This window comes from Sinohyriopsis cumingii, chromosome 7 (assembly GCF_028554795.1).
Source record: "Sinohyriopsis cumingii isolate HCF-2022 chromosome 7, ASM2855479v2, whole genome shotgun sequence".
Classification (NCBI taxonomy): Eukaryota; Metazoa; Mollusca; class Bivalvia; order Unionida; family Unionidae; genus Sinohyriopsis; species Sinohyriopsis cumingii.
Window position 1 is genome coordinate 17,680,986 of NC_142967.1, and position 27,079 is coordinate 17,708,064.

Here is a 27,079-nt window from a genome sequence, read left to right on the forward strand (position 1 = left end):
TAAATTTCAATAAAGTACATCCCATCGCACAATCATTTTCAATGTCCATTATGTTGATGAGGCAAATTTCAAGTGCAAGAATTAGCCAAACAGTCGGGAACACCTTGATTGAATTATGCGTACGGTCTATGCTACTCAGATACCTCATGAATATTTACTCATCAATTTGGAATTCATTTCTTACCAGTTTGTTTCACCGTTGGCATCAGAAAGTTATGTCATTAACCATTCCCTTTCTGGAGTCTATATGAAGAATAAAAGTATAAAACACCTGCACTTCTTTTTTGTTTCAAACAGTATCTAACATGACCTCCTTTCAGTGTCTTCTTCCTGCCTAATTGATTCGTGCACTCACCAGTCGCATAAAAATCAGCACGAGTCCGTGTACATTTGTTAGAAGCCAGTCTTAAGAAAGTATTTCGATGGCTTAAGTTGAGAGTACTTCATTCACTTCAAGGAATAAGTCACATATCCCATCGAATCAAATGATGTGTAAAAAAACAAAAGATAGCGTTTTCACAGCTGACACAGCCAAGAATATATACTCCAGCTAAAAATCAAATCATTTTGAAACCTAATGAATGTGGCTCTTTAGGAGGTGTACTTATTCGTTCCATTAAAATGGCCAAACCCACCAAAAAGTCGGCAAGAGACCCAAAAGAAGAGTGGTGGTGTCGCAAGTTCACAGAAGAAAATTACAGCCAAACGAAAAAGTCCCACGACAAAATATGTGCCAGAAAGAGAGGTACTGCTTCGAAGCATATGTCCTCCACAAAACCATGCTGCCACATCTACTTCTTTGCCGGTCAAGATAATGCCTGTCAATCCTGATTTATTTACCAACCCCGTCTCCTCATTTCATTAAATAATGGAAACCAATTGCTCCTTTTCCGTCAGTGACAAAAACGTTTTCTTTAGCGACTGCAGCTACAGTTAAATATTGGCCTCACCTAAACAAAATTCCAAGACAAAATCTTGATGTTGCAAGGTTTGCTACAGTTTTCGAAATTCGAACTATCACAATTTAGAGGCCTGAAAACCCCTCATCGTCGAGTTCTGCTGATAAAGAAGTTGATTCGACGTGCCGAAAATCAGTGGGGACAAATTCAAGTGTAAAACTTATGTGTGTATGATGATTCACTTCAGTGATTTAGCTCCTGAAGCGAAAGACATCACCAGGAGGAGGCTTACACCAACTTTTCCTTCCCAATGCACAACTTACCTCCAGAGAAGCGAAAAGAAAGAGACTACCTCATCATTTAGCTAACTAAAGAGATATGTGGTTGATACTGAATAAATCCATCCTCCAATTTGGCAAGAAATAATGTTTACAAAAATGCTCAACTGTATTGCGTCATCGACGCAATTCTTAAATGTTTTCTTTTAAAAATGTTTTGAAAGGAATCTTTCCTTTGTCAAAGATAAAAAAGACGATGTTTAGGAAACATCAGAACGTTCTTCTCAATATGGTGAAATAAAAATACCCATCAGCCAAAAGTGGCTACTCCTTTGGTTGGATCAATTCACAGGGAAGGACGAAGTACAAAGGTTAAACTGACACCCTTTTCTTGATGATTATTACACTTTTACATGTGAACCTTATGGAAGTACGAAACTCATTTTAGTTCCATACGATCGGTGGAATAGAAATCCATCGTTGGCATGATCACGGATAACTCATGTACTTCCGAATTCTAATCTCACAGAGATATATCACAGTTACGACAAAACATTTAATCATGGATGGATCCAACCGATTTGTCAGAAACATGAAAATCGCAACCTTACGGTAACCTATTCATCAAAAAACGTCAACCAAACCAGCTAAACTTACTCTAAGAGATTTCAAGACAGCCATAAATTCGAACCCAAAGTCACCAAGGCAGACACAACCACAAGGCTGGAAGAAAAAGAAAACACAAAAAGTGTTTCAAACTACACAAGCATAAGTACGATTTTAGCTTAACCTCAGCTACTACCAAAAGAGAAGAAATAAAAGCTTGGGCCAATGAGATGATGTTAACACCTCCCTTCTTCAGCAAATGAAACCGATATGGTGACCTAAGTAGTTAGAGTGTCTGCCTCGGATGCGAGGATCGCGGGTTTGAACCATGGGCCAAGTCATAACAAAGACTTTTAGAAATGGTAATAGCAACTGCCTTATTTTGGCGTTCAGCATTACGAGGTTAGTATTAGGACCGGTCTGTTTGGTTGCAGAATAATGTGAGTGGGTGGGAAATGATGCTACATTTTTGGCATGATGCCCCAGTATAAACTACCTCACTGCAGACTGCAGAAAAAAAGACGAAGAAAAATGTCACCACCCTCATAACTGGCTCCTATACCTATTGCGCGTCAGTTGCTCTCTAGTGTCTTGAAACGGTTCAAAGAGCGTTGAAAGAACGTGTAAGGGAATATCTGACAAATCAACAAACTCTCAACTCCATCGACACATTACTATGTCTCGTCAAAGCTTACACTCAATCTTATCATTATAACATCTGATCTGCACTTGAAGAAGTGACTCTGCAAGCGAAATGATGGTGGTCGATTGTTTGAAACATCACCTACCACCCAAAATAAAGCAGTGGAGTTGAATATTGGTGATTGGGTTCGCATTGGAAAATCCAAACGAACATTTAATAATGGGTATTTACCTAACTGGACAAACGAATTGATTCATGTAACTAGACAAGTACATTGTCTAACAATTGCACGATGGAAACAGAAATGTGTTAAATGAATATTTTTATTTTCCTGTGTTACAACGAGTGACCAAACAATAAAACGTGTAAGCTATCGAAAGCATTCTCGATTGATGAACATTCTAAATAGGCAGACGTTGAATGGAAGAGGTGAAAGTGCACTGGAGAGAATATACACCTGGTTTTGATTCTTTGATTCCCGCTTGACAAGTCATCGTCTGTAAAGAAAAGAAGAAGCAATCATCATGCCATTAAATACAGCAGCAGCCTCTCCTTTCCAGAGTTCCCCTCTTCATAAAGTATAAAAATAACTCAGATCTTTTACTACCAAGTCATTGTGGTGTATTGTATCATCGGAACAGTGATTGCCAATTCGAGTTTGCAACAATTTTACTCAGTAGTTTTTATTATCTTCTTCCCAGTTCATCCTTAAACTGAATAAAGGACTGAACTTATTCTTTGTGTACTCAGATGTGATCGAGTACAAGGCGATGAGAAAACACGGCTGCTTAGTTACTCAGAGTCATTTCTTTGAAAGCGGATTCTGCTATAACTGCTTACGAATTCGGTGGAAACACAACTTTTTCATTCACAGTGAATTTGTACATTCGCATTATTTTCCAGCCAGTAAATCGTATTTGACAGCATCAACATTAGTATTAAAGGAGATATTGGACTAATTAATCTTTTCTCGATAGGAAAAAGCATGGTGAAACTACATTTTTGCGAACGATTCTCCAGTGAATTATAACCCATGCATCGTCTGCACCAATGAGTCCCTCCACAATGAGGTCGTGGCGTAGGAGACGTTAAAAGCACCTTTTCATAAGGAAGCGGCTATTTTAAAACCGATGGTGACTCGAGGATTGTATGCTTAAAAAGTTGCTGCTTTGACACAAGAAAAACAAGCATCGCAAAGCGTCTTCATCAACAAACAATGTCCGAAGGAAGCCTTTCATGACAGCAGGGACATCTGTTGCTTTAATCTGGATTAGACCTTTTGAGTCGTTGAGACATCCTATAAATTCGCTTCACACTTCTGGCCAAATCATAAATTCATCATATACGCCACAACAAGTACGAAGAAGAGAAAGACGTCGAAAGCCCTTCAAATATCATAAACATTGTCAGAAAAAGGGAACAAGAGCAGTAGGTGTCAGAGAATTTGGCTTTTTTAAAATTACTGCCTGAAAAAGAGAAATAATATGATATAGCGAAATGCGTGCGAATGTTCCAGTTCAGATTTGATCTGCTTGCCATGCCACCGACGGTAATGACGATACAAAAATCCCGATGTGTCGAAATTAATCCAGTGTTGTCACTGAATACCTCAGGCACTATCAAATTTAAAATTAAATGACATAACGAAGGTTACATTGATCTGAATAACAATCACCTGAAGACAAAATTAACGAAGTTGACAACACGAATCCAGACGCGGTTGCCAGAGTAACTCCTATCAACAATGTGATGCATTCATTGTTCAGCAAAGTGGACTAATACCTAATAACTGGTTACCATTATCAAGGATTCTTACACTTACAAAGCGTACGTGGAAAATCTCTTGGTATATGGAATAAAAGCAAAGAACACACAAGTGGATGCTCCCCTAATGTGGAAACCTGACACGTTGGACTAGTCCAACGACACATCATTGATTGCAGCTGATGATGCAGAGCACAATATTATGATTTAACGACCATTCAAAACAAAATCAAGCAAAGACACTGTTTAGACCTGGTTGGTCGTTTGCATTTGGAAATGTGTTTGCAACCAAGACAAGTATGTGTTGAATGGAGTGGATGTATGCCTGAGACTGAATCGAAATAGTACTTTGCTCCATTTGAATGCACTTCAAAGAATCCAAGATAGACGTCACTTGAAATTTCCAGACGTTGTGTACCAGACACTTTGAACATAACGTTGCCAAGAAAATCTACTTGAGATCTTACTTGATACTGTTTGTAGTCACAAGACAGTTAGGTACCAACACCAACTACATTATTACGACGATAAAGCAGTGCATTTACAAGATTTGCCATCCACCTTTGCTGATGTATGACAGTGTGTGTATGTTTCATTTCCATCTTTTGCATACTACCATTCTTATGAAATATATATTTGTGCATATGTAAGTATAATGCGTATAGCACTTTTTGTTGGTCAATATATGTAGGGAGTCTTGATTACTCCACAGCATGCTGGAAAGTAATCAAAATGTGGGTGTTTGGATAGTGAATAAAAAGTGGGTGTTTAATAGTAATCGAAATGTGGGTGTTGGATAGAAGGGTATGAATTGGATAGTAATATAAATGTAGGTATTGGATAGTTTACAAAAGTGGGCGTTTGACTGCATATAAAAGTATGGATTTTGTAGTACTCAAAAGTTGGTGTAAATGGGTGATGGATAGTATATATAAAGATGGATGTTTCATAGCAATCAAAATGTGTTTTTGGGATTGTATGGTGTGGTTTGAAAAGTAATTAAATATAGTGTGGGATAGTGTTAAAAAAGTGAGTGCTACATGGTAAGTTTTGTGATTTCATCGTCTTTTACATTATACCTTTTATGTCTCATATTTGGTGTGTAGTTTTTAGGCACTTCACAAGGTTTTTGGAATTGTGTGTAAGTGGTCTTGGATAGTTACTAAATAGTGTGTGTTGGATAGTAATCAAAAAGTGAGTGATGGATAGTATGATTGTGTGATTTCTTTCCCTTTCACATCATACTCTTTTTATTTGATAGTAGGTGTAGAGTTTTAGGCATTACACAAGGCACTTTGGATAGTGTGCATGGGCGATGGATAAGAGAATTAATTAATTGGATGGTAGATAACTAAGTATTTGGATATTAGATAACTATTCCCAAATTTTTATTGTAGACACCCATACACTATAATCCTTGAAAGATATACACGTTCAACTCTTTTTCCTTCTTAAATTCCCACAGACCCTCATAAGTGTGGATAGCAATAAAAAACCAGGTGATGGATTGTATATGTGTATATGTGGTATTCTTATATAATAATCAAAAAGAAGGTCTGTAAATTTGTATGGGTGTGTGTTTTGGATAGCATATGTGTTGTGTTATAAACATGTGTGTTTAGATTGTAGAATAAAAAAATTAACATCACCCTTCCTGTTTGATTCTATAAGCATTTCTGACCCTATACACACGTTTGACTATTTATACCATGTTAAACCTATGAACCATTTAAACATAGGATTCCCAGTTGACCCCTGAGTGGCCCATACAACTACTATAGTTTGTAATTTCAAACTTTTTGCACACTGTACATGTATTTATTAAGGTGGATATTAATTATAATAAATATGTATCTGTAATAATCATACATTTTTTAATAAGTGGATACTAAATTACTTCTGTTTTTCTCAGTTAAAATCTTGTAAATGTCAGTGAATGATTAAGGAGCAAAAGAAGTTTCCATGCAGTCTTAGATGCTGAATGATCACATTTCACAAAGACATCCAACTGGTTGATCAATGATATGACATGTCATTTTAGGTTTAACTTGTCTTCACATCACATTGATCAATGATATGTCATTTTAGGTTTAACATCTCTTCACAGCACATTGATCAATCATATAACATGTCATTTGAGGTTTAGCTTGTTTTCACATCACATTGATTAGTGATATGTCATTTGAGGTTTAGCTTCTCTTCACAGCACACTGATCAATCATATAACATGTCATTTGAGGTTTAACTTGTCTTCACAGCACATTGATCAATGATATGTCATTTTAGGTTAACTTCTCTTCACAGCACATTGAATTTTGAATGCCTAGTAGCATAATGAATTATATGAATTTTGTGGATAACAGTTGCTCCATCTTTATATTATGTCTGATATTTTATTCAACCAGGTATTCCACAACCCGCATTTGGAATGTAGCTACTTTACTTAAATTTACAATATGAAGAATTCTACAATTGCTCTCTCTCTCTCTCTCATGCATGTGTACATGCCCCCCCCCCACACACAAACACACACACACACACAACAATCTGGCAGACCTTAAGAAAACCTGACAACTCTATCACAGTATTTGCTGAAGGTCATAGTTCATATCACAAATAAAGTGCACTTTACAAGATAATGGTCAATCCTCTGCAATACATTTGTTTAGATATTATTCCTCTGTTAAAGCACCAGTTGTCTATACACAGCTTACTATGCTAACCCAAAAGGACATGCAGCAAAAGCGTGGAGAAAACTGAGAGAAAAAGTACAATTAGAGACTGGATGTCAACTAAGTGATAGTCAAACACAGACTAGACATGCTGTAGGAAATCTCCAAGAGTTCACACCCATCCTCTCATATCTTATTATGCTGGTAAGCTAAACATCTCGGTCGTAACTTTTAAAATTGCTTTGCATTCAATTTAGATTCTGTGCATTTCATTGTTTTCTCTCTTTTTTTTCTTTTTTCCACTTCATAAAGTTTGCTTAGTAAATTTTAATCTTCAGTTATAATTTTTGAATAACTTTATTTCACATTTGTAATTGGAGCTCTGTAACTGATGCGTAACTAAGTTAAATTTGTAGTGTTAAAGTCATGGTGTATGTAGATATATACAACAAGTTATCTCACCTATGTATTATTGCAGCAGATTTTTGAAATATTAATGTATATTCATTTATCTATGCATTATTCAAGTGCACAAGGAAAGGATTTTATAGACATTTCTTGCTGCACAATCTTTTGACAAAAGTGTGAAGAAAAAAAACCGAAAGTGTGAGGAAAAAGTAAAAAATAAACATTAACAATTCATGACTCCCTAAATATGATTCCATCTCAAGATGGTGACGATGTATTTTTATTCAAACAAATATAATAAATACTGCATTAGACAGAACTTTATAACAAATGTAATTGGTAAATTTTTATCAATATGGTTGTAAATTTAAATGGTAAAGCTGCATAGGTTTTTAATTAAATTGTATAATAGCTGCTCCTTTGATACCGATTTCATAAACTATTATGATTGCCTTTATGTCTGGTTTTTTTTGTAGTTTTTTAATTGTTGGCTAATTTGGGGCAGTGAACCATGAATAGCTGAATAATATGAGTATTTTGCAAGGCTGGGTTTTAAAAAAATTGGGAACTAAACATTTTTTTATCAAATTTTCTATCAAATTTGAATGTAAGTTTATAAGTAACTCTATAAGATTCTTCATAATAACTGTCTGAAATTTGTATAATAAATATGAGATATCTTCATATTAACTGTGTCATATTACCAGTGATATTGTCTGGATTAACTGATATATTATCAAGAGGTAGGAAGAAAGATTTCAGGAGACTATGTTTACAATTGGCTAGCAGCTATTTCCAGTTTCCTTCACATGTGTATATGTATTGAGAGATAGAGAACCTATTAGATTCTTTAAATTGTCCTTTTTCAGGCTCAGCTGGCAGCTATTATTGTACTCTGTTCACTGGGCGGATTTGCAGAAATCGGTCTTGAACCCCGTTTGCAGTTCATGCATGTAAAGACATTTGTTGGAACAGAAGACGTACACAAGTGGGTGTATCCAAACATTTGGATAGGTCCCAGTGAGAAAGCCCTCATTGGTAAAAAAACAAATGTTCAAGTTAGATTGTGTCGTCCATTTCTGAACTCTTCAGTCTAAAGGATGATGTTAGATTTCCCTGACACAAGAAAGAGATCAGATCTGTATGACAAATTTAATTAACATGTACTATTGTAACTTCTTTGGGTTAGATCTTTCAAGATCAATTATGGAGGTTTCTAAGTGAATTCACTTTTAATCTTTCATACTTGGAAACCCCACATTTTGCTATTGCTATACATATCTTTTCCCTTTTTTACAAATAATTGCCTTGTTTACAAATAATTGCACTTGTTCATATGACTGACAGAAGTTAGTGTAGGAATTACTTGCCTCTTATTTAAATTTGGAGGTAATATTTTACAAGAACATAAAACTCTAATGCAGGGAATGTAGTGTTGGCATATGGTTTCGAAGTACCACTAGTTTCAAGAATTGTATGTCCACAAGATATAAGTAAATCAACCTGCTGTATAATGTGCATCACATCAAATTCTCATCAGCTTTAGCTGTTTCCAAATGATACCTAATTTGATGTGAAAATCATCAATACTTTAACTTATAAAGTAACAGAAAAATCTGATGATTGTAAATCAGTTAGAATGGGTGTTTCTGCATCACTGATAGCCATATACTTTGTTCATTTTCATGGTTACCAATAAACTAAGCTATTGACATGGACCCCTTACTTGCTCACTTCACACTGAGGACTGCCTAAATTGTGTCAAGCCCCTGTTTTTGTTGCTTTTTCCTGAACAGTTGTTCAATGTACTAAGTCTACATTATTGGCTGGTTGGTTGCTTCCAGGATGATGTCACACCTAACAATAAACCAAATCTTATTAAAGGTATGTAATGCAGTCAGTAACTTTAAACTCATTATCAATTGACACTGCACATTTTTTTTTAAAAACAATTCAGCTTCCTTTTTAATCTACACATAATGTTCTACAAAAAGCATGGTCAAATGGCATTTTGAAGATCTTCTCCTGTTGGGGTTTAACCACCAGTTGGGTTTATAGTGTTATGACCACAGGTCTTAAGCTAACAGAAAGAAGAAAAGCCAAAAGGTTTAGTAAAATTACCAATCAGTTTAGTATAATCACCAATCAATTTATTTGATTACAAAGTATAAATTTAAGAGACACTTGGCAGTATTATGAATTAAATCCCAAAACATCATAAAATTGTCATATCTCAGGTTCAAAACTTGGGTAACAGATGTATTCCAGAGACTGACATACTTGCCATAACATGCCATGCCACACAAAAAAACATGATTTTGGACTCCCAAACCCTCCAAAACAGTAGTTTTTTTAAAACCTTGATTTTTAGAAATCTAAGATTAAGGAGTTTTCAACAACAACAAAAACAACCCCATATATTTCTTGATCACTGCCATATATGCCTGTATTCTGTAGTATTTATGAATAGTAAACAGACCTGCTCAAAGGACAGCTAAACCTATCCCTGGGCATACAGCTCATAAGGAGGCAATTAAAAGGTAATGCAGTTAGAGATAAACAATCACCTTTCAGAGGTTACTTAATGGGCACACAATAGCTAAGGGATTGTGTCATGTCAAATTCTGCTGGGAGAGAACTCATTTAATAAACTAAATTACACAGGTAAATTACTCAAAGTCGAACAACCCAATTCTTCTGAAGTTATGTACATTGATCAATGTGAGGTGCTGAAGACAATATGTTATTACAATCATCACTCCATTGAATGAGAATGTTGAAACCAATCTGTCACCTTAGCTGTATTCCCAGTCTGCCTAAAGTCCATCTAAAATTTGTTTTCTTTTTAGATGGAACACACCCTGATTCCACCTAAAATCCAGGTGTTGTTGTGATTATATGAGTGTTTGCACATGTGTATGTGTACGACATTGATAATTGACAATGCTAAGTCTACCAAGTATATAATTTTTTCATATTATATTTATTTCTAAGTGAATGATTTGAAAAGAAAAAGAGACATGCTAAAATATTTTTTTTTCAGATTTGAATTTCCAATTATTTTCTATAGGTTTTTACGAAAAGATAACCTTCTGTCAACTGGGCGATATAAATTTTTTGGTTACATGCACTGATCCCCTTGGGACCTCAAAGCACACCTTTTTACCTTCTGAAACCCCCAAAATTGTCTGGGAATATGGCAGGTATGTCACTAAACTTAAGATAAAAAAGATTTATGTGTCTACCAAGCCCATCCCATCTGTGTGAGTATATATCTAAAAAAACGTTTTTTCTTGAATATTCTGAACTCAATAACCTATTTCACCATCTTATTTACAATTTACAATCATGGACAAAAGTTGGCTATGTTAACATTTTTTTGACCAATGACCATTATCTTAAAGTACAGTATACAATCATGGGCACGTTATGCAGACAATAAAGACAATACTATATGGCAACAGATGTTTTGTTCATTTTTTTCTTCTTTTTCTTTTTATTCTTCTGTCTTTTTCTTCATGGATAATTCTTTGCTTCATTTGAAGATACTCTGACCACTGTTACCCCAACAACAGAAATAATGTAAATGTTGGATTTATTTCATTCACTGGAGACAAAAAACATTTCAAGTCACTGTAGATTGTTGGTTTATTGTTCTAATATGTCATTTTGCATTATTCTAAAGATAATGAAATTCGTTTTCAACTAAATCATGTGACTAAACTATTATAAACTCTTGTTTCAATGAATATGAAGTTGTACATAAACCAGTAACATCGACCTCTATTTGACATTTGTCAATGTTTGGCTTACTGGTTCATTAGATTCCAGAAAAAATGTACAATTATTTATCATCATGTGTTTTATATATATATATATATATATATATATATATATATATATATATATATATATATATATATATATATATATATATATATATATATATATATATATATATATATTATTATTATTATTATTATATATAATTTTGAGATGGGTATATTTTATTAGTTATGTGATCAGTAGAGGATCTTACATAAGAAATTGTTTTATATTAATTTCTTTTTAATAATTCATATAATTTGATGAGCAGATGATTGAATTATTAGAGGAGTTTTATAAATTCATTTAAAATGAGCACAACTGTGAGATTATGTTTATGACATGATGAGAAGTAATGCATTGATAAAAATAAATTGAAAAACAGCATGGTGATTTCTCAAAAATTACACTTTTCACTAACATGATGTCAGGGCATCATTTGTGATGTCATGAGTTGTTAGACTTGTGTAGTATGGGGAACATGTGCTACGGGTTTCTGAACCTAAATAACACAGAATTCATTTGAAAATGCATTTAGTAATTTAGATCATACAAGAATTTACATCTTATTGAATTCTTTTTTCTTTCTTTTTTTTGCTTTTATTTCAAGAAAAGGGTGGAATGTTTGCTCCATGCATGCGACAGGATTATGGTATCCGACTGGAGTACATGAAAAAAAACTACAGCACAGATAATGTGCTTGGTTGTTGTGAGGTGGAATCAAGGAACACAGCTGGCACAACTACGGAAGAAGAGTGTACAAATTGGAGCAGAGGTTCCAGATTCAGAATTTTACAATTTAATTAAATCAACAATTGCACACATGTACACATTTTTAGGAAGGGGAACTTTGTTACAGGAGTGATTATTTTTTGCAATGCTTATGTTATATGACAGACAAAGCTATCTAAATGTTAACTCTGAAAGCAAATAATCAACATAAATATTTGGTATTGATTTGAATCTCATACTCATAAGAATGTACATACATACATGTATAAAAAAGTGAAGGAAACTTGTCATAGCTGCTAACATTTTTTAATGAAACCACACCACACAGCCAACCAACCACCAAGCCACCTAACCTCCCAGCCACCCAGTCTCCTAGCCACCCAAAAACCCAGCCAGTCAACTGCCTAACAATTTAACCACCCAGCCACCCAAACTTCTAGCCACCCAACCACCCAGCCAGCCAACTGCCTAGCCAACCAATCTCCTAGCCACCAAACCACCCAGCCAGCTAACTGCCTATCAACCCAACCACCCAGCCAGCCAACCATCTAGCCACCCATCCTACCAGCCACTTAGCCATCCAGCAACCCAACCACCTAGCCACCCAACCTCCCAACTACCCAGCCACCCAATCTTCTAGCCACCCAGCCACCTAGCCACCCCAAAACAAGCATTTATTTGATATTCCTTACATATTTGAGAGAACCTGAAGTTTGAAGAGCTGAAATATTTGGCAAAGTGATATAAGAAAATTATTTATACTTCAGACCCGAATTCCGAGAACAGTTTAAAGGGGAAGTTACATCAAGGGCAGCCATGTAGAATATGTTCACAATTGAAAGAAAAAAAAGCAGCATAAAATCAGGATGACTTTATGTCAGCTGGAATTAAAACATACTATTTTACGCATATGAAAAAATGCCCCTATGGTATTTGGTTATAATAATTCTTCCCAAAATATTATCTAGAAAATGCCCAGACCTCTGGACACTAAAATATTGTTATATTCAGTAAATAGGTACATGTATCTTTTCTTGTAGCTTTTATATAAGTCATCTTATTCTGATCATTAGTTCTGTATCATTGACAGAAATTTGCTTTACATTGCCCTGCCATTAGCAAATAAAGTCTCTGTGTTCTGGTTATAAGTTCCATATCTGTGCCTTATGTTGCCCTACCATTTAGAAAGTATTATTCACCTGAAGCATTTGTAGGGTTAGAGATAGTTAGTGTATCTTTTACATTACCATTAGTGTTTGTAAGGTTAGAGATAGTTAGTGTATCTTTTACATTACCCTTAGTGTTTGTAAGGTTAGAGATAGTTAGTGTATCTTTTACATTACCCTTAGTGTTTGTAAGGTTAGAGATAGTTAGTGTATCTTTTACATTACCCTTAATGGTTGTAGGGTTAGAGATAGTTGGTGTATCTTTTACATTACCCTTAGTGTTTGTAAGGTTAGAGATAGTTAGTGTATCTTTTACATTACCCTTAGTGTTTGTAAGGTTAGAGATAGTTAGTGTATCTTTTACATTACCCTTAATGGTTGTAGGGTTAGAGATAGTTAGTGTATCTTTTACATTACCCTTAGTGTTTGTAAGGTTAGAGATAGTTAGTGTATCTTTTACATTACCCTTAGTGTTTGTAAGGTTAGAGATAGTTAGTGTATCTTTTACATTACCCTTAATGGTTGTAGGGTTAGAGATAGTTAGTGTATCTTTTACATTACCCTTAGTGTTTGTAAGGTTAGAGATAGTTAGTGTATCTTTTACACTGCCCTTAATGGTTGTAGGGTTAGAGATAGTTAGTGTATCTTTTACACTGCCCTTAATGGTTGTAGGGTTAGAGATAGTTAGTGTATCTTTTACACTGCCCTTAATGTTTGTAGGGTTAGAGATAGTTAGTGTATCTTTTACACTGCCCTTAATGGTTGTAGGGTTAGAGATAGTTAGTGTATCTTTTACACTGCCCTTAATGGTTGTAGGGTTAGAGATAGTTAGTGTATCTTTTACACTGCCCTTAATGGTTGTAGGGTTAGAGATAGTTAGTGTATCTTTTACACTGCCCTTAATGGTTGTAGGGTTAGAGATAGTTAGTGTATCTTTTACACTGCCCTTAATGGTTGTAGGGTTAGAGATAGTTAGTGTATCTTTTACACTGCCCTTAATGGTTGTAGGGTTAGAGATAGTTAGTGTATCTTTTACATTACCCTTAGTGTTTGCAAGGTTAGAGATAGTTAGTGTATCTTTTACATTACCCTTAATGGTTGTAGGGTTAGAGATAGTTAGTGTATCTTTTACATTACCCTTAGTGTTTGTAAGGTTAGAGATAGTTAGTGTATCTTTTACACTGCCCTTAATGGTTGTAGGGTTAGAGATAGTTAGTGTATCTTTTACACTGCCCTTAATGGTTGTAGGGTTAGAGATAGTTAGTGTATCTTTTACACTGCCCTTAATGGTTGTAGTGTTAGAGATAGTTAGTGTATCTTTTACACTGCCCTTAATGTTTGTAGGGTTAGAGATAGTTAGTGTATCTTTTACATTACCCTTAGTGTTTGTAAGGTTAGAGATAGTTAGTGTATCTTTTACATTACCCTTAATGGTTGTAGGGTTAGAGATAGTTAGTGTATCTTTTACATTACCCTTAGTGTTTGTAAGGTTATAGATAGTTAGTGTATCTTTTACACTGCCCTTAATGGTTGTAGGGTTAGAGATAGTTAGTGTATCTTTTACACTGCCCTTAATGGTTGTAGGTTTAGAGATAGTTGGTGTATCTTTTACACTGCCCTTAATGGTTGTAGGTTTAGAGATAGTTGGTGTATCTTTTACACTGCCCTTAATGTTTGTAGGGTTACAGTTAGACATATCCTTTACACTGGCCTTAATGTTTGTAGGGATATAGTTAGGCTGATGTATTCTTTTACGCTGCCGTTAATGTTTGTAGGGTTAGAGTTAGGCCTATCCTTAACACTGATGTTAATGTTTGTAGGGTTAAAATTAAACTAGTGTATCTTTTATGCTGCCCTTAATGTTTGTAGGGTTAGAGTTAGGCTCATCCTTAACACTGACCTTAATGTTTGTAGGGTTAGAGATAGTTGGTGTATCCTTAACACTGACCTTAATGTTTGTAGGGTTAGAGATAGTTGGTGTATCCTTAACACTGACCTTAATGTTTGTAGGGTTAGAGTTAGGCTCATCCTTAACACTAACCTTAATGTATGTAGGGTTAAAGATAGTTGGTGTATCCTTATCGCTGACCTTAATGTTTGTAAAGTTAGAGATATTTGGTGTATCCTTAACACTGACCTTAATGTTTGTAGGGTTAGAGATAGTTGGTGTATCCTTAACACTTACCTTAATATTTGTAGGGCTAGAGATAGTTGTTGTATCCTTAACACTGACCTTAATGTTTGTAGGGTTAGAGTTAAGCTGGTGTATCCTTTACACTGACCTTAATGTCTATTTAAAAGTTGCTGTGGTGGGGTCTAATGTTCTGTAGTCTTAAGAAAAAGAGAAGAATTTATTAATGTACAAAAAATCTTTCAGTAGTAAACTATTCCTGACGAAAATATGAAAGTTTTCAACATAGTTTACTCATTTTAGGTATTGGTGTATGGCAGTCTGGGGTACCATGTGGATCAAGGAAATCAGGCAATAACAGTGTGGCTCAGATATTACGGCCCTGTTGCACAGACATGAAAGGGATGTGTGAATTATTAACTCATGAACACTGTATATTTCTCAAAGGAGTGTTTCATGAGTTACCAGCAGAACATTGTAGTCAGGTAGATACCATTCTTGTAGTCTGGTAGGTACTATTCTTGTAGTCTGGTAGGTACTATTCTTTTAGTCAGGTAGGTGATATTCTTGTAGTCAGGTCCAAGGTACTATTCTTTTAGTCAGGTAGGTAATATTATTGTAGTCAGGTGGTTATTATTCTTGTAGTATGGTAGGTACTATTCTTGTTTTCAGGTAGGTACTATTCTTATAGTCTGGTAGGTACTATTATTGTAGTCAGGTGGATACTATTCTTGTAGTCAGGTAGGTACTATTTATTATAGTCAGGTAGGTAATATTGTCTTAGATATTTTTCCTATAGTAAGGTAGGTACTATTTTTGTTGTCAGGTAGGTACTATTTTGTAGTCAGGTAGGTACTATTTATTATAGTCAGGTAGGTACTATTCTTGTGGTCAGGTAGGTAATATTGTCTTAGGCAGATATTTTTTCCTATAGTAAGGTAGGTACTATTTTTGTTGTCAGGTAGGTACTATTGTTGTAGTCAGGTAAGTACTATTCTTGTAGTCAGGTAGATACTATTCTTATAGTCAGGTAGATACTGCTCTTGTAGTTTGGTAGGTACTATTATTGTCGTCAGGTAGGTACTATTCCTGTAGACAGGTATGTCCTGTTCTTTTAGTCATATAGATACTATTCATGTAATCAGGTAGGTACTATTATTGTGGTCAGATAGGTACTATTCTTTTAGTCACTGTCAGGTAGATAGTTTTCTTAAAGTCAGGTAGGTACTTTTCTTTTAATCAGGTAGATACTGTTCTAGTAGTCAGGTAGAGACTATTCTTGTAGTCAGGTAGACACTATTCTTGTAGTCAGGTAGGTACTATTCTTGTAGTCAGGTAGACACTATTCTTATACTGTTGTTATAGTCTGGTAGGTACTATTATTGTAGTCAGGTAGGTACTATTCAGATTATATTTTAAGCACATCAGATTGTACTCAGCATTAAATGAATCCAGATTATATTTTAAACATGTTGGACTGTACTCAACATTAAAGGAATCCAGATTATATGTTAAACATGTTGGACTGTATGCAACATTAAAGAAATCCAGTTTATATTTTAAACACATCAGATTGTACTCAGCCTTAAAGGAATCCAGATTATATTTTAAACATTTTGGACTTTACTCTAACATTAAAGGAATCCAGTTTATATTTTAAACACATCAGATTGTACTCAACATTAATGGAATCCAGATTAGATTTTAAACATGTTGGACCATACTCTAACATTGAAGGAATCCAGATTATATTTTAAACACATCAGATTGTACTCAGCCTTAAAGGAATTCAGATTATATTTTAAACATTTTGGACTTTAACATTAAAAGAATCCAGTTTATATTTTAAACATATTAGACTGTACTCTACCATTAAAGGAATCCAGTTTATATTTTAAACACATCAGATTGTACTCAGCATTAAAGGAATCCAGATTAGATTTTAAACATGTTGGACTGTACTCTGACATTAAAGGATTATCCAGATTATATTTTAAACATGTTGGACTGTACTCAACATTAAAGGAATCCAGATTATATTTTAAACACATCAGATTGTACTCAGCATTAAATGAATCCTGATTATATTTTAAACATGTTATACTGTACTCTTACATTAAAGGAATCCAGATCATATTTTAAACATGTTATACTGTACTCTAACATTAAAGGGATCCAGATTATATTTTAAACATATAAGGCTATGCTCAACATCTGCAGACAAATTCTATATATTACACACAATAATGGGATCCCGAGTGGCCGAGTGGTCTAAAGCACTTTCCGTTATGGATCACTGCCATCTCACCTCTGTCTGCATGGGTTCGAGTCTCGGATTTGGCTAATGTGAGTATGTGAGAAAGCTTGTCAGTAGCTTCTCGTGGGTCGGTGGTTCTTTCTGGAGTTTTCTGGGTTCTTCCTCAACCATTAATACTGGCTGCCATGTATAGCCTATCGTGTGCTGAAAAATGGTGTTAAACCCTACAACAACAACGACAAAATCACAGAAAATTTTCAATTTCTTTGAATCTTAGATAAACAGGAAAAGCCCAAAAACAATGAGATAAAATTGGGTAATTAAAGAGTACATTGTATGCCAAATAGTGAATGGTTATTTTGCTGTGACATATTTACATTAAAAAATCTATATTTGATTGGACATCAGTTTGTTTTTTGTCTTTATATTGAAATTTAGGTAAACTGCCTGGGCAGTGTCTGCCAAATGGGCATGAACAGTGGTGGGGTGGACAGACAAACATGGCTACCAAAAGAAACCTCTCAGTGGTGGAGGCTACCTCTGTCACTGTTTTACCATCATGGAGTCATTGATACTGTAATAGTCCTAGCAACTGAATTTCTGTTAATGAGGCAGATAGAGAGGACGGTAGGCTGGCTTAGGATTGCCTTGATTTATGTACTGTCTGGAGTGAGTGGGCTGATGGTAAGTAGAAAATTAACAATATTAGTACATTGAATCCCTGTCTCTTTAAACATAAAGTTTGAGGACACCATGGTCACCTAATGAAAAATATTAGCTCTTATAAATATAAAAGCACAAATTTATTATTTTTTTAGGCTAACACATTGTTTTCACCATGAAATAATAATTATTAAAACAAGAAAATGAAAAAGATTTAAACAGATTTAGACATGATTAAACAATTTAGTTGATATATGATCAAGAAAACGTTATTGTAACACTTTGGTAACAGCCACAGAATCATTCACCAAAGTGCGGACTGGGGCCCTGAGTGACCGAGTGGTTTAAAGCGCTCTCCGTTATGGATCACTGCCATCTCACCTCTGTCTGCGTATGTTCAAGTCTCGGATTCAGCCAAAGTGGGTATGTGAGAAAGCTTGCCAGTAGCTTCTCGTGGGTTGGTGGTTCTTTCTGGGGGGTTTTCCCATGTTCATCCTCCATCATTAATACTGGCTGTTATGTATAGCCTATCGCGTGCTGAAAAATGGCGTTAAACCCTGCAACAACAACCAAAGTGCAGATACTTGGCAACTAGATAGAAGAAAAATGAACTTTGTTTTGGTGATATGGATTAAATTTTTATTATATGAGAGTTATAATAAAGAAACTAAACTTTAATAATAATATTCTAGTTGTTATAATGTTATACATAGTAAATTATATCTGTGACCATTTATTAAAGGTATTCAATAATCTAGAATAGTCTGGAAAAATGTTATGTATACGATGGTTGATACTGATGTTCACATATAAGAAGGATACATGTTTCCTGTATAAGATCTGACTGATCATAGGTTTTTTTTATAATGATTTTTTTTTAAATTTCACAAATAATAAACAAACTAATAATATAAACTTTAACATTTAATATCTTACAGTGTTTTTTAAACCCCATTTTGCTCTTTGTTTGAGCTATTAAAAGTACTTTATATAGTTTTAAACAGTTTTAAGTCTAAACTGGTTTTGTGTATGTTTCATTTCCAATTTTGTCCAGTAACTCAATGCTCATTTTAAAACTAAATGAAAAGTTTGGAATAAATAACAGAGAAAAAGTATGTTTTGATATTGAAAACATAAATCATTGTTTAAACAAAATAAACAGGACAAGAATAATCTTGAAAACAGTGAGCTGAAAGAATGGTTAACTAACATTTTATAGGAAAATTATGTGAAAAGATTTCCATGTAAAAGGGTTTATGTGAATGACATTGCTTCACACTGGCTGGCAGACACAGTTCTATTCACAGGCATATGAAAAGGATATCAACAGATATAAATATATGTTGACTGTGATATATAATGACTATGCTTGGAAAGGAAATACATATATATATATATATATGATGGATTTACATATATATATATTTATATATATATGAATGATGGATTAACAAGATATATATATGATGGATTTACAAGTTAGATATATATGATGGATTTACAAGATATATGCGATGGATTTGCAAGATATATATATGATGGATTTACAAATAAGATATATACATGATGGATTTACAATATATATATATATATGATAGATTACAAGTTAGATATATATATATGATGGATTTACAAGATCTCATTTTGAAGGTTTGAATCCTTCTTTGTAGATCTGATGTGAGCATCCATGTTTCACAAACATACAGAAAGATGGATATGACAATTGAGAGGATCAGCCTTAATTTGGAACCAAAAGAAATGTTGATATCTTTCCAATTTGGTCCCAACCTGGCTATTGCTGCTGTTTAGGAAATCATGCAAAGTAGTTCTGGTTTGGAGCCCTCATTTGTGATAATTGAAGCTTGTGAATCTTTCCAGCTTCTGTCCTGTCATCAGTTTGGTTTTTTTAAAATACTAATCTCCATACCTTATCCTGTGGAGGTTGTGTCAAAGCGCTCAACCATGTCAGACAGTTCTTTTTCATGTCCTGCTAGACCATCAAATCATCTGCAAAGCGAAGGTTGGTGATTGTTCTTCCTCCAATGCTGACAGTGCCCTTGTGGTCATGCAAGGCATCCTTCATGATCCTTTCCAGGAAAATGTTGAAGAGTATAGGTGACTGTATACATCCCTGTCTGACTGCAACTGTTGTTCGAAACCAATCTCCTCTGCTGCCGTTGATGAGAACAGCAATGGTGTCTTTGTCATAGAGGTGCTTCACAACCTGCACCAGATTTGAGCTGATGTTTTACTTCTTCATAGTTGCTGATAAGGCACATTCCATACCATAACAAAGGCCTTTTTGAAATCTATAAAGATGTGGTATAGATTCTGCTGATGCTGAAGGTATTTCTCGCAAAGGAGTCTGAGGTTGAAGATTTGTTCTTTGGTGCTCCTTCCTGTTCAGAAGCCTGCCCACTCTTCAGCAATTATTTTCTCTGCTTGATGCTTTAGTCTGTTGAGAATTATCTTCAGCATGACTTTTCTTGGGTGACTGATCATATGATGGTTCTCTAGTTTGGCACAGGTGTAGGTTTCCTTTCTTGGGGAGCACGATGACCAAGGATTGAGTCCATGTGGTGTGCCATTCTCCTTTCTGTCATATCTTGTTGCAGATTGTTGTCAGGACTGTGACTATCTCTTCCCCTCCTGCTTGAATGAGCTCTGCTGTTATGTTTTCAATACTGGCTGACTTTCCTTTCTTACTGACCTAACTGCAATTTCTACTTCTTCACGAAGAATGGAGTTGTCATCAATTTCTTCTACCTGAGGGCAATTTAGTACTGCCAGATCTCTTGGGGTCTTTAATGATTGTACAATTCTGAGCAGTATTATGTCCAGTGCTTGAGGATCTCTTGATCTTCTGTGAGGCATTTGCCTGATTTGTCTTGGATGGTGGTAGGTTTCCCTTGTTTATGGGTTGTGAGATCTTTCACCAGATATTTGCCAGTGATCTTGCTAACTGTGGTAGTCACAACTGTGTTGAATGTGGTTTTCAAAGGTTCAAATTTTCCACCTATCATTGCTTGGAAGGCTTCTGCGACTTTTGGATCTTTCAATTTTTCAAGGTCAAATCTGATTCTTGTTTGGTTATGCTTTTTGATCATTTTTAGGTGGAGGCGAAATGTTATCATTAATAAATCATGGTCACTTCCAATATCTGCTCCTGGAAAACTTTGTGTTCTGGTGATATTCAGTCGTGTGCAGAATCGTTTTTTCACCAAGATGTAGCCAATCTGGTTGTGGTGTTGTCCATATGGACTGTGCCAGGTCCATCTTCTAGATTCTTTGTGAGGGCTGAACATGTTGGCTAGCACAATATTGTTGTAAGTGGCAAATTCCAAGAGCCTGAGTCCTCTTTCATTTGTTTCTGCATTGCAGAAGGGTCAACATGTGCTTTGCCAGTTTGTCAGTGAATCATCTCCCACCACCTTTTCATTCCAGTCTCCTTGTACAAACAGAATGTCCTTCTTGAGTGAGCTGTCAATGACATCTTGTGTTGGTTATAAAAATTATCCGGTTTGTTATCATCATAATTAGATGTGGTTGCATATGCCTGTATGATTGTGATGTTCACAGAGACCATTAATGTTCCAGATGTATCTCTCCAACTCATGTGTAAGTTCTTTCAGCTTTCCCACAGCCCTCGGTGTTCTAATGTTCCATGTACTGATGATGATGTTGACTTTCCCAGAGATCTTGGTAGTGACTCCAAACACTAACATGGTTATAAATAGTTGTTTGTTTCTATTCAGTCATCTGTAATTACAAGACTATAACCATATAGTTCATTATTTTTCTTCTTGTAATACATTGTTGTCTCTCATATGATGATAATGGTTTCAAATTATCATCTGTAGCAGTGTCGATAACACTGTTCAGTCCTAGTGTAATGCTATCAGACATATTTTTTTAAAGTTATGGTTGTATCACCAATAATATTTGATCACCACATCACTCGGTTATAAAATATTCCTTCACCACTCATCAGCATATTCTAGTCTAACTTTGGAACATAATTGTTATTGCTGAGATTTATCTAGATATTTTCATCTGAGTCATGATTTTATGCAAAGTGAATTTCTCTGATAACTTTATGATGTATTTATACAACTGAAGCACACTTTGTAATAAATGTTCAGTTTCTAATTTGACCACTTAATATACAAATCGTGTATTATGCCATGTTTTGATTTGCCTTAGCAATTTTCAATTATAAATGTTTTTTCCCCAATCCTATGTTCATCCATATCAGTGCTGTTATTGTTTTTTATTAAGACACTTTTCTATTTGTCTGATGCAATGCAAATTCAGGTAATAGTTTTTGTATTTGAGGGTAAATGTGAAATTTATATCCTGATGTGAATCATTCTGGAACGTCTAATGCCATACAAATGTCAAGTTAAGCTGAGTATGCTCATTGTTTGTTAACAAAGCCATAACTGTCATATCTTAAAATGTATTTATTTAAAGAATTTAATGGTTCTTATGTGAAAAATATAGTTTTATTTAAGTAAATTTTAATCTCTTTAAATAGTTGTGCCATGTCTAGATTAAGTTGAGAGTTGAATTGTAAGGCACAGATAAAGTACACTGCTTACTAATTCTTAAATCTGAATTCTATTACTTAACTCTCTCAGTTTCATATATCAGCCAAAGTTTCAAATTTTATATTTGAATTCTTTCTATATAAATATTTTCATTGCATGGCCAACCCCACCAAGGTCTTAGATACCCAAGTATCTGATTCTGAAGTACATTTTTGGGGTATTTTTAAGAATTATTTAAATGGTCAACATTGGTCTGTTGTGGCCTGGAAAAGAAAGTATTCATTGTTATATTTGTTTGACCTAATATTTTTGAAAATTAATTAATGGTTCTAAAATCATTAATAGATGACCAATGTGGCCTAGAAAATAGTAATTCGTTTAAAGATTTTAATGCTACAAACTAATGCAAAATAATAGTCATAGTCCTAATAATAGTATTTTGTTTCTGTTTGCTGTAATGTTAAAACATATTTGCTTTATATAAAACTTGAAAGTGAATCAAAGTTATCCTCGTCTTTTAAAATGACATTACAGTCATCAAAACTGCTGCAGATGTTTTAAAGAAGTACATGCTGCTTTATGGTCAACTCAGGCTTTCGTATCGCTTTCTTTATGAAGATGACAAAGACAAATGTGAAGAGAAAAACTACATGATGTTGTTTGTTTTAGTCAGCAGTTTATGTAGCTATAATAAAATCTGCAAAGTAAAGTATTTTTTTGACATAATTGTCAGCACCGTCTGGTCAGAAATAGATGGGATTGACTAAAGTTCTTATATACTAATGTATTAACATATTTAGGTATATTCTTTCTTTTCTTTGTGCACACTTGATTCAGAAACACAACCAGCTATACACATGATTATTTCCAGTGCCACCTTCTTTACTTCAAACAAATTAATGTTATCATCCTTGACATTACACCCTCCACCTTTATCACTCTACACCAGCCAATCATTGACAACCTTTTCGGTCAGGCATAATTGAAAAATGCTGTTGCTGTTACTGTCCGCATTATCTTGTATTAAGTGAATGAGTAAATCATTTAATAAATTTATAAATATATGTATACACATCACATATGAATAACAAGAACTACATAAAACTTCCTTACTTACTGTCTTAGTAACTTGCTAACTTATTGTATTACTATTAGTCAACTTTGCCATATGTGATGGTAAGTAGACATGACCACCCATATTTAAAGCCATCTTTATGCCACAGTTCAAAAGTAGGTTTTATCTACTTTCACCTGTCTTTAATTGATCTAGGTCAGCTAGCTTTCAGTCATTGTTCTGGTGCCCCAAATATCACTTTACTACTGATGTTGTTCTTGAGTGAACGGGCAGATCAGATAATGTACAAAATATTTATTATAAATGTACCCAAAAATTTATTTTACACTTACATTTTTAAAATTTTACTCCATTTTCAGATTGCCAGCATCTTTGACCCATACCAGATCCATGTTGGCAGTCCTGGAGCAGTCTTTGGAATGGTGGGTGTAATACTTTTTGAACTGCTTCATTTTTGGAGACTTGTTCGAAAACCATGGGCAGAACTATTGAAGATCATTGCCGCCATTGTGTTTTTTCTTCTGTGTGGCACACTGCCTTATTTGGACAATATATCTCTCTTGGCTGGTCTTTTTACAGGAGTCTTGAGTGCCATGTTGTTTCTTCCTTATATCACATTTGGACGTTGGAATACAAGGTGCAGGGCATTTCTAGTTTTAAGCAGTTCCTGTATCCTGATCCTCTATTTCTCTGCAGTTGTTTACATTTTTATGAAGGTTCAGATTCTACCATCATGTAATTACTGTAAGTATATTGATTGTTTACCATATGCCAGAAGAATGTGCAATGCTAGAACATAAAAACTTGTTTATTTAGGATGGTTATATTCTTTGTTTGCTTATTTGATGTTGTTGTTGTTGTTTCTTTGTTCTGTTCTGTTTTGTTCGATTGTTCAAAAGTTTCTGTTGAGAACGTATTACTGGGATTTCTTTTGCTGATATATTGACAATAAGAATTTTTCAAATAGGATATCTGTTTAAATGATAAAAATCCACATTCTAATTGATACATTTTCACTTGCAACAGTTTAGACATTATATTGAGAGACTCCCACTGGCCAAATTATACTGTTTATACAGTATAACGTAAAGATTCAGATAAGTGTATCATCCAAATAGTACCATTTATACAGTATAACTTACAGGTTCAGATAAGTGTATTTTCCAAATAGTACCATTTATACAGTATAACTTACAGGTTCAGATAAGTGTATTATCCAAATTGTACCATTTATACAGTATAACTTACAGGTTCAGATAAGTGTATTATCCAAATTGTACCATTTATACAGTATAACTTATAGATTCAGATAAATGTATCATCCAAATTGTACCATTTATACAGTATAACTTATAGATTCAGATAAGTGTATCATCCAAATTGTACCATTCATACAGGATAACTTATAGATTCAGATAAGTGTATCATCCACATTGTACCATTTATACAGTATAACTTACAGGTTCAGATAAGTGTATCATCCACATTGTACCATTTATCATCCAAATTGTACCATTTATACAGTATAACTTATAGATTCAGATAAGTGTATTATCCAAATTGTACCATCTATACAGTATAGCTTACAGGTTCAGATAAGTGTATTTTATTCAAATTTTACCATTTGTACAGTATAACTTATAGATTCAGATAAGTGTATCATTCAAATTGTACCATTTATACAGTGTAACTTATAGTTTCAGATAAGTGTATCATTCAAATTGTATCATTTATATAGTGTAACTTATAGTTTCAGATAAGTGTATCATCCACATTGTACCATTTATACAGTATAACTTACAGGTTCAGATAAGTGTATCATCCACATTGTACCATTTATCATCCAAATTGTACCATTTATACAGTATGACTTATAGATTCAGATAAGTGTATTATCCAAATTGTACCATTTATACAGTATAGCTTACAGTTTCAGATAAGTGTATTATCCAAATTGTACCATCTATACAGTATAACTTATAGATTCAAATAAGTGTATCATTCAAATTGTACCATTTATACAGTATAACTTACAGATTCAGATAAGTGTATTATCCAAATTGTACCATTTATACAGTATAACTTACAGATTCAGATAAGTGTATTATCCAAATTGTACCATTTATACAGTATAACTTATATATTCAGATAAGTGTATCATCCAAATTGTACCATTTATACAGCATAACTTACAGGTTCAGATAACTGTATTATGTAAATTGTACCATTTATACAGTATAGCTTATAGATTCAGATAAGTTTATTATTTTGTTTGCATCAAAAGCAAGTTGACTACAGGCTTCTGTTATTGCATAACTGTGCACATTGTGTATTAATAAACAGATTTAAGTAAGTCATGTAGTAATTTTATTTGTTTTCTCTGTTAGCTTAAAGATGGATATATACCAATAAGCACCCTGACAATTCTTAGCGTAATTACTGTCTTCTAGATGGCGGGAAATTGCTTTAAGTGCTGACCAGCGGAGAACTCCTTGATTACCTAGTTCTCGAAGTGGTAACTATTTATGGGGCGAAATGTGATGACTTTTTAAAAAAAAGTATTGCTTAATGTATCCAATTAAGTGAAGCTGATTGTTCTGACCAATAGGGAATTTGTATGCTGGCCAGTGAAATGAGTGCTACACGCTAGTAAAGACTCGGATTACTGGCGGGGCGATCTAGTATTATGCTGACATAAGATTAAATCAGATAAATGTTTGCACTGAAACTTGGTAATTACATGAATTAGTCTCAGATTTAGCAATGTTTCTCGTTAACATTGAGTTATTCATTAAGTATTTTGAGATTTGTAATAATTGGGTTTTGCAGTTGATTCTGTTACATTGGCATTTGCAATGTGTAGTATATTATTTTTTAAATTAGTAATGCAAGCATTACCCTTATATGGTAAAACAGAACAGTCAACAATAAATTGATCCATCTGAGAAATGTAAAGAAATGTGTATCATTCATGCAATGCCTGATTCAAATAATAAAGAATATTAAATTTGTAATGAAAATGGTAATTAGAACGGAATCCGATACCACTTTCAACTACATTTCTTAAACTATAAAATAAATCTACAGAATAAAAAACTACAAATCGGTATTTCAGAATCAGTGCAAGTTAAGAGCATTGAAATAAATATAAAGAATGGTAGTGGAGGTATTTAATTTACTTGCTAATTCTACATAAATCAGATGCTTTGATCAGACATACATGATACTTAAATTGGGACTAAATATTCTCCATGTATGATTTTGGCACTTTTTACGACTCATTTTTCATAAACTAAATAACAGAAAGAAGCAAAACCAACAGGCTCTGTAGAACTTAACAAATAATTTAATTATTGAAGTTGTTTAAAAAAAAGGAAAATTAAAGAATGACTTAAAGTATTATTAATTGA

The 27,079-nt window shown here is 34.1% G+C and overlaps 1 protein-coding gene across 1 annotated transcript; it reads left to right on the top strand.

The window, feature by feature from the left end:
• The first annotated feature begins 621 nt into the window (after positions 1-621).
• On the top strand, positions 622-24,760 carry LOC149794786 (inactive rhomboid protein 1-like). The gene is made up of 7 exons (XM_089966235.1): positions 622-745; positions 6,900-7,066; positions 8,140-8,308; positions 11,706-11,870; positions 15,428-15,609; positions 17,820-18,065; positions 24,029-24,760. The coding sequence occupies exons 1-7, from the start codon at positions 622-624 to the stop codon at positions 24,467-24,469; spliced, it is 1,494 nt and encodes a 497-aa protein (XP_089822361.1). The 3' UTR covers positions 24,470-24,760.
• The last annotated feature ends 2,319 nt before the right edge of the window (positions 24,761-27,079 follow it).

What these genes read in the sequence shown, in the direction of transcription:
- LOC149794786 (XM_089966235.1), top strand. Translation starts at nt 622, where the DNA reads ATGGCCAAACCCACCAAAAAGTCGGCAAGAGACCCAAAAGAAGAGTGG. An exon ending in GTGTACAAATTGGAGCAGAG is followed by an intron (nt 11,871 to 15,427) that starts GTTCCAGATTCA and finishes TACTCATTTTAG; the next exon opens with GTATTGGTGTATGGCAGTCT. An exon ending in CTGGAGTGAGTGGGCTGATG is followed by an intron (nt 18,066 to 24,028) that starts GTAAGTAGAAAA and finishes CTCCATTTTCAG; the next exon opens with ATTGCCAGCATCTTTGACCC.